The 8,971-nt window shown below is 54.5% G+C and overlaps 1 protein-coding gene across 3 annotated transcripts in view; it reads left to right on the top strand.

Moving 5' to 3' along the window:
- Nucleotides 1–1,628: 1,628 nt before the first annotated feature.
- ATP2A3 (ATPase sarcoplasmic/endoplasmic reticulum Ca2+ transporting 3) overlaps nt 1,629–8,971 on the top strand; it is a 53,234-nt gene continuing 45,891 nt past the window's right edge. For all 3 annotated transcript variants that reach the window (XM_086624851.1, XM_086624850.1, XM_086624848.1), the window contains exon 1: nt 1,629–1,746. In XM_086624851.1, the coding sequence (XP_086480977.1) occupies nt 1,629–1,746 (118 nt within the window). The remainder of the gene's footprint in view (nt 1,747–8,971) is intronic.

The following is an 8,971-nucleotide window of genomic DNA, read 5'->3' as shown; positions in this document are numbered from 1 at the left end:
ACATAGAAATAAATAAGCCAGAGCTCCTCCCCGAGATGTCTGCTGCCACTTCCTTGCGCTCGCCGCCATCTCCGGGCTCTGCTTTGGGTATGTTTCTGCAGAAATTGAGTTCGTCACCCCCCTAGCTGTCTCACCTCTCAGCCTGTTCCTGCTTCCCATGGCTGGAGAGCCGCACTGGTTGCTGTCAGCTTCTTCCAGCAGCGGCTGCAGTGGGAAAACTGGAAGTACCTGAAAAGTCAGAAGTTGGTGTTGACGTGGGGACAGTGGCTGGGAGCGAGTTTTGGCTGGGTCACAGAAAAACTGCTTGATTTAGGGGCACCACGTGGAAAAATCCTGCAGATTGGGGTGCAGTGGTTGTCCTTAGCTGGGTTGCACCCATGGATTTTAGGGGCAATCCTCCTTTTCCAGATCAGGGTAACTCCCCACGTTGCTGCTGCTGGTCTCTGCTGCATGGGGGATCTGCTAGAAACAGTCATTTAAGTAGCTTGTTCTGAGCACGTGTTGCAAAAGAGGGATGTAAAGCGCTCATGTTGTGTAACCAGGGCACTTGCTGCTCTGGAGCCGAGCAGGAAGGGGCTGGAGACCTGGTTAAAAAAGGGTGGCGAGAGGGATCGAGGCCAGCCCTGCTGTGCTGGATTGTTGGAAAAACATGAGTGTCTCCAGCACAAGCCTGTTGGCTCCAGCGCGGATGCTCTGCCTTGTGCCGTGGGGACGAGGAGCACCCAGCGGTGTGCAGTGTGATGCCCTGGGGTGTCCAGGGCACCCACAGTGAGCCTGATGCTCGGGTTTTACCACGTGCAAGGTGCCCCGGTTCCTTCCTGCGTCTCCCCATGGTGACATTTTATGTTTCGTGTTTCGAAAGACACAGGCAGCGCAGCACAGCTGCCTCGCTCTGGATACGGTGCATCCGTGGGGACAGTGGCAGTGGTGGTTTTAACAAGTGTCAGGCAGCAGATTTCTGTTTCTGGGGACCCCGCTGCCATTGGACACTGCCCCTGATCCCTCAGAGGGACCCGGCCCCGGCCCTGGGCTGCTTCCAACAGGGCAGGAGCAGTGGAGCCCAACGCTGGGCCGTGCTCCGCTGGGAAAGGGGCGACGGAGGGGACACGCTTTGCCTGGCGGGAGCTGAGCAACCTCTACCCGTATCTCCCAGCACCTGAAGGAGCAACTAGCGACCTGGGGATGCTTCCCCTCGGGCAGGAAGGTTTCCCTAGCCGCCAGCATCACTTCGGAGAAGTTTGGAAATAATTTAAAGAAAAATATTACAAAGCAGGGGGGAAAGAGGCACTTTTGGAGTGGCCCAGCCTGGGCTGCGACGGGGCAGGCGCGGGAGTCCGGGGGGCACCCCCACTTCGTTCCATCCCCCCGCAAGGCCAGCGCGCTCCCCGAGGCTGCCCCGCGGGGGGCGGCGCTGGGCGCGGGCGGGCGCAGCGGCCCCGGGGGAGGCGGGGGAAGCGGCGGACAGGGCGGTGCCGCCGGGAGGAGGCGGGTCTGGCGGCGGGGAGCCCCTTCCCGCGGCGGGCGGAGAGGTGCCGAGGCAGCGCCGTGCGAGCGGCGGCCCGTGTGCCCTCCGTGCGCCCCCCGCCCAGCAGCCCTCCCCCCAGCTGGGCCCGGGCCGCCGCCGGGGCATGGAGGCGGCGCACAGCCTCCCGGTGCTCGACGTCCTCCGCCGCTTCGCTGTAACCGAGAGCTGCGGGCTCAGCCCGGAGCAGGTCCGCCGCAACCGGGAGAAGTACGGCCCCAATGGTTAGTGCGACGGGATGGAACGGGACGAGACGGCGGGATGCTGCCAGTGGGGACGGGAGGGACCGGGGAGCCCGCGGGGAGCGGGATGCGGCAGCACCGACGGGACAGCGGCATCCCGCCGGGGGCGGCTGGGACCCTTTGTCGAGACCCTCCCCGCCCGGACCGGGACCGGGGAGGGCCAGGGTGCTGCCCTGGGTTCCCCTCGGAGCATCCTCTCCCCGCCCCGGGGGTTGCGGAGAAGCCGCGGGGATTTGCAGCGGACACCTGTTGAGTAGGGGGTGTCTGCCGGCTTCGGTGGAGGGGTGATTACTGGGGGTACGGGCAGCACCGACAGTTAGCGGTGGTGTTAATTCCTCCGGCGGTGTCTGAGAGCGGGGAGGGACGTGGGTATGAGGCGGGGGAAGTTTCCCCGTTGCCTGTGGGTGAAGGAAGGAAGCCCCAAAATCGGGGTGAGGGGTGGCCGGGGGGGGGGGGGCACCCTTGCTCCCTGCTCGTCGCAGCCCTTGGCTGGGCTGTGGGTGTGGAGGAGGAGGAAGGGGTGGCGGGGGAGGTGGAGTGCAGGGGGTGTGTGGCTTTGCTGCGGGCCGTGCTGCCCCGGAGAACCCTCTTCAAGCAGGTGGGTATCTCCTTGCTTTTGATAGGAAGAATTTTTAAACTCGTGATTTATAAGTGCTCAGCGTGCGCGGTAGGGATGCGCTGCGCTGCCCAAAATTACCCAAGTAGATAGTGGTGGTGGTTGGTGAGGCTGTGAGGGGACACGGGTGGTTAACTCTGTATGCAGAAACTGGAGGGTTTTCGGGCGAGTTTGCTCCAGTGCTCTGGAGCAGCAGGTCCTTGCTCGAAATGGTGCAAGGAGCTAAGTGTGGAAACTCCCTCCAGAGTTGGAGCATGTTGCATCTGCTTTTCACTTCATCCTCATGGACGAGGCTAAGGAAAGCCTGCCTAGGTGCTGATGGGATCGCGGTCTGCGTCCTTATTCCTTGGGAACGCTGTGTTGGGTGGGATGGGAGAGCTGTGCCTCCTCCAGGCAAACCCTGCGAGCAGCAATTCTGTGTGCTGGGCTGTGCTCGGAGTCCCCCTTCCCACCCACTGTCCTCGGACCGGGCAGCTTCTGCTCTGTTCCCTGGGTCAGCGTGGTTAGGGCGGGATTGGGAACTCTTACCATGGAGCATCTACACAAGACGTGAGCAGTGGAGCAGCACACCTGCCCCTGCCTGACCTGACTTTGGAGGAGGGCAGCTGGGACCCATCTGGTGAGCCAGGAGGGGAGTGAACCCTCTGCTTTGGGGGGCTGAATGCAAAATGCATCCTTCACAGAGGGGTGTGCCGGGCTGATTTCAAGGTGTACTTGCTCCCAACATTTCTGCACCGTCCTGCGGGCACGACGGGCCGTATGGGCGGGCTGTGCTGTGCAGCAGCGTGTCACCTACAGGCATCACCGTCGCGGGGCTCACGGTGGCTTTATCCTCCTGTTTGTCCAAGTGAATCATCGTTGCTGAGTCAGGCACATTGGCTACTTGTTGACACCAGGGTCTGCCTTGAAAAAGGGAGCTTCAAAGTATGACGTAGGTGCAAAGCAAAGAGCGGTGGCAATTAGGTTGTCTATTTTTTTTTCCTTCTTCCTTCTGCCTCTTTCAAGCAACAGCTCTGTGCTTGCCTCTCTCTGCAGTTTTGCTTCCTGTACACCGTGGTGCTTCGTTTCTTGCAGGCTGTTGATGTGCAAGAGCTTCTGTCTTTGGGATATCCCATGGCTTTCACCTTCAAAGCAGAGCTCTGCCTCTCCTGTACAGCGCAGCTCGCAGTGACATGCACGGACGTTGAGAAATGTGTGGGCAGCACAATCATCAGGGAAAACACGGTCGAAGATTTTTAAGAATTCTGATTTTTTTGTGATTTTTGTGCAGTATTTCAATTTTTCTTGCGGCACAAGTATGATACGGACAGATTAGCACAGCTTAAAATCATGCAGAACAAGACCCTGTGCAGTTTGTTTGGTTTAAAACCTCCATGTTAAGCAAATAGGCTTTTTTTCCAGCACAGTGAGAACTTGCAGGTTGCATTGCAGCGGCAGGAGCCGGGGTGCCCTTGGGTGCCCCGTTTGGGAGAGCTGCTGCAGGTGAGGGTGCTGTGGGGAGCAGCGTGGGACGGCGAGCTGGGCTGGTGCCGGAGTGCGGGTCTTGAAGATGACCCGTATTAACCTGCCTTTTAGTTTAGGTGTGGATTAAACTCAGGCAGCAGAAGTGCAGAGCAGTTTGGTGACTCGCTTGAGCTCACACAGAAGGGGGAAGAAAATTCAAATCTTGCATGGCGAGACATGTTGAACAGATCTTCAGCTCCAGCAAGTTTCATTTTCGCACCCTCCTGTCTCACATTCATTCATTTCCCTCTAAACCTGAAATCAAACTGCCAGTACGGTCATGAATCACGATCTAAAATACATCATCTTTCTTAAAAACTGCTTCCCGACGTACTTGAGAGAGCTGCTGGCTGCTTTTTTTTTTTTTATTTGTGTTGGTGCATTTAAAAAATACGAGCTGCAATGAGCTCCAACGTTAAGTGAGAAGCAGTGGCCGTTGGCATGTTTTATATTGAAAAAAGTATATATTTTTTTGACGGGAGTATTCTTTTGGAGCCTAAAATTGCTTTTTCAGTTCCAGTGCTTGCATTTACATTTGCAGGAGGAAACAGAGCAATACTGATTATTTAATATCTCCAGTTCGTGGCTTGGCAGCCAAGCAGTGAGATATAGATTACTGGACTGGAAGGAGATATTTCTCCGTTAGGAAGAGCTCGTGTTCTAGTTTCAGATCTGTCATCGGTGCTGTCAGCATGGTCCTTTCGTTTGCCAAGGAAACTAGAGAAGCCGCAGAACGTTTTGGTCTCACCATGGCGATTCTTAAAAAGCTCCTGAATCTCCAAAGTCAGTTTTAACTAACAAACACTTTGGATGCTCCACGTGTGCTGGGCAGGCGCTTCCCTATCCCTCCTCCCAGCACTGAGCTCCACAGGTTGCTTTTAGACCATAACACTTGGAAAAAAAATTAAAATACAAGGGCAAAAAATGTGCATCTCTTATTTTATAACAGATTGAGCAGGAGGATTCAGGCTGGAAACATTTTTCTTTCTAAATTTAAAAACCAGGGGCACAATTTACCCTGAAAAGATTTTGGTTTTGCCAAGGAATGACAGATGCAAACAAGAGTTGCCTCGTGGACAGTCAAGTGATTTTTCCGTTTTAAATATAACGCTGATTTCTCTCTTCTAAATGGATTTCCACGTGTAAAGGAGCATACGTTTCAGGCAGGATATTGCCAGCGTTAATGCATATGCATAATTTTATTTGCTTCATTGCTAACCTAAATGGACTGTGAATGTCAGCGGAGTCAAGCGCTGGGCTGGTCACAGCATAGGGGCCTTTAGCTCTTCTTGCATTTCAGCTCTTGACTCCAAAGCAAAAGCCCAGCTGCTGGCTGCGGTCGGAAACGCCACCGGGCAGGATTGGACCCTGCCCATCAGCCCTCCTTGATCCCCTCCTCTACCCTGGCTGCTCCTGGGGCTGACCCCCCATTGTGGTACCTGATGCTCCTCAAAACCTCCCCACGGCAAGGTGTGATGCTAACAGCATCCATGTGCTGCTTGAAGTGTTATTTGGACCAGCTTCAGCACCGGGCGACCTCACAGCCCACAAGGAAATCAGGTTTTCTTTTATAGCACACCTCTCCATGAGCTTTGTTTCAGGGTCTTGGAACCCTCGTGTATTTTTGCCCGTGTGTGCCTGAGCCTGCCTGGGCAGGAGGAGGAGGAGGAGGAGATATCCCTGAGCCTGAATCCAGCCCGGGATGTGTTGCCGCTCTCCCGAAACCCACCAAGGCTCATTCACGAGGACCCTTCTGCTCTTTGGCGTGAGCACGAGTCTGAGCCCCTGTTTTGCCAGAAGCAGCAGCAAAAACCACGGATGTATTATTTATTTCCGTCCTTTTCCCAGCCTACAGCCAGGGCTCTGTGTGTATACGTCTGTCGGCGTACACGCGTGCGTCTGTGTATACGTCCATCAGCACACGCGTGTACCCGCACGCGCCCCTGCGCGTACTGGAATTGCAGTGCGTTACTTACCACCCGATGAGCTGCCGGCGGTTGCTAACCAGCCGGGGTTACGCTCCAACCCTCTCTTGATAATAAGGAAAATAATAAAAGGAAAGAAAATTTTTATTTCATGCTGAAATGTTGGAGATGCCGGTAAGGAGAGGAAAAGCAGCATTTTCTGACTCATCTAACTCTGCGCTCTGTTCCTCGGCGCATCGCCCACCTTTTCCACCCCCGAAACACACGCTGAACCGTCTGATTCATAAACATGCTACAGGGTTTGGTTGGTTTTTTGCTTCTCCTCCAAATCCTTTCCCTTAGGAGAAATGCTGAGGCATTGAAACCTTGTGAGCACCTTCAAATTTGGGGAGAGACTAGACAAAATTTTCCTAATTGGGCAAGAGGAAACTCAGGGTTTTTATCCCTGTGCTGTCCTCTGAGGTTACCCACTTACATACCTACCTTTAAAAAAACCAAAAAGGTGAATAAAGGGCAATGTTCAGAAGAACTGATGTCTGCTCTTAAAATGCTGCAGGATCCAGGGAGGGAGAATTTCAGGGCGAGGGGTGACAGGGGCTGTGCTGGTGGGGAAAGGATTTTGTGTGCGGGTCTCCTGTGTACCCCTGGGGCTAGTCCTCCCTGTTGCATGAGTGTTGTTTCATTAATATTTGTATTTCATTAATATTTGTGTGTCATTGCTGGTTTTAAAGCTGGGGGTGCTGGAGCTGGTGCTACAAAACACTGATTTAGGAGGAGTCAGATGTTGGCTTAAGATGCGCCATTTCCAGAAAGAAGCTGGTGGGGGTCCACCAAAAACACCATCAGCAGCAAAATACTCCCCTTCCCCCGCACTGATCCTCAGCCTGGGGTTTCGGGTGCCTGTTTCGACCTCCCCACTCCAGCCGAGCGTTTTTGGCCGACCTGGTGTGGTCCTCGCCATTGCCGCGTGGCCACACATCTGCTCTTTGCCTTTTCTAATAGTCAGATCCGATTTTAAGCTATTGAGTCACGTTTCCATGGTCATCGCCCTCCAGAGTAAATCTCTGAAAAATACTGTTGATATTTATGTTGCAAGTATGGTGGGTTTTTTATTTATTTTTAAAGCTGCTCCTCAAAACCATTTTTCTTGAGTAAAAAGCATCACCTGACGCCTGGTGTTGCTTTTCCTTTCTTCCTACTGAGGAGAATTTTAATTTTTGAGAAGCGTCCAAGTCACTGCCTTTTCGCTCTGCCTTTGATCTCCTCCTGCAAAGAGGATGGTGTGAAAGCAGGAGGCTCCTGGCTGCTGCTGAACCAGCCCCATGCTGCGGGTCGGGTCTGTCCTGGCACATCCACAGCCGGACGGTGCGTCTGGCCCCGACCACCACGTAAATCCCTGCTCGGTGCCTGAAATGGCAGATGCCGGTGTGGAGCAGGGCGACTTCGGGCAACTTCAAGCGGATGGTGGTTGTTTTCTGGTGGTGAGGGCTGCTCTGTGCAGCACTCGAGAGCTGGGGAGAGCGCAGCCAACCCTTGCCCTCCCCGATGCTCGGAACCTCTGCCGAGAGCAGTGATCCCAGTGCCCTCCTGCGGTCTGCACCGGGGTCTGAACTGGTTATCGAAAGGCATCAGAAACCTCGTGGGGCTGGTGCGGCTGCACACAATCCTGAGGTGCTTTCATTTTCCTGGTCCTGAAAATTGAGTTTGGGGTTTGGTTGTTTGGGTTTTTTTTCATAGAGTTATAGAATGGTTTGGGTTAGAAGGGACCTCAAAGATCATCTCGTTCCAACCCCCGCTGCCATGGGCAGGGACACCCTCCACTACACCAGGTTGCCCAAAGCCTCATCCAACCTGGCCTTGAACACTTCCAGGGATGGGGCAGCCACAGCTTCTCTGGGCAACCCGTTCCAGTGCCTCACCACCCTCTGAGTGAAAAATTTCTTTTTTAGATCTAGTCTAAATCTCCCCTCTTTCAGTTTAAAGCCATTGCCCTGTGTCCTGTCACTACACACCCTTGTCAACAGTCCCTCTCCAGCTTTCCTGTAGCCCCTTTAGGTACTGGAAGGCTGCTAGAAGGTCTCCCCAGAGCCTTCTCTTCTCCAGACTGAACAGCTCCAACTGTCTCAGCCTGTCTCCATAGGAGAGGTGCTCCAGCCCTCGCATCATCTTCGTGGCCCTCCAACATGACCTTCTCCAAGAGCTCCATGTCCTTCTTGTGTTGGGGACCCCAGAGCTGAACACAGCACTGCAGGGGGGTCTCAGGAGAGCAGAGCAGAGGGGCAGAATCCCGCCCTCGACCTGCTGCTCACGCTGCTTTGGATGCAGCCCAGGACACGGTTGCCTTTCTGGGCTGCCAGCGCACGGTGCCGGCTCATGTTGAGCTTCTCACCCACCAACACCCCAAGTCCTTCTCCTCAGGGCTGCTCTCAATCCATTCTCTGCCCAGCCTGTACTTGTGCTTGGGATTGCCCCGACCCACGTGCAGGGCCTTGCACTTGGCCTTGTTGAACTTCATGAGGTTCTCACAGGCCCACCTCTCCAGCCTGTCCAGGTCCCTCTGGATGGCATCCCTTCCCTCCAGCGTGTCCACAACACCACACAACTTGGTGTCATCTGCAAACTTGCTGAGGGTGCACTCAATCCCACTGCCCATGTCGCCAATGAAGATGTTAAATAGCACTGGCCCCAACACCGACCCCTGAGGAACACCAGAGTGTTTTCATTTATTCAGACCTCTGAAGGAGCCAGCCTTGCTTTTCCTCCTACGCGCAGTATTGGCTGAGTCAGTTGGGATGCTGATGTTCATCCAAAATGTTTTTTTAGGGTTATTCTTTGTAAACCATGAGCCAGATGTTGAGTGGTTGCATCCTGTGCCTCTCACCCAGCTGGTCCAGCCCCAGTTCCAGGAAGGGGCTCATCCCCATGAGGCACTGCAGTGTCTGAACCAGCCGCAAAATCCTTCCTGTGATCCATCGAGCTCAACTGGTGGGTCAGTGGATGCCCCATCCCTACTAATGTTTTCAGGGCTGTTGAAAGGAGTGTTAAGAAGTTATGAGCAACACCTGGGCTGTACTCCATGGGGGGGTTAGGGCAGTGAAAGCAGAATGGCAAACCCCTTTGGTGTGGCTGAAGCAGGGGTCTGGGTGCTGACGTTGCACAAGGA

Source organism: Tauraco erythrolophus, chromosome 21 (assembly GCF_009769465.1).
Source record: "Tauraco erythrolophus isolate bTauEry1 chromosome 21, bTauEry1.pri, whole genome shotgun sequence".
Taxonomy (NCBI): domain Eukaryota; kingdom Metazoa; phylum Chordata; class Aves; order Musophagiformes; family Musophagidae; genus Tauraco; species Tauraco erythrolophus.
Note: the sequence above shows the minus strand (reverse complement) of the source record. Positions and strands in the feature narration are given on the sequence as shown.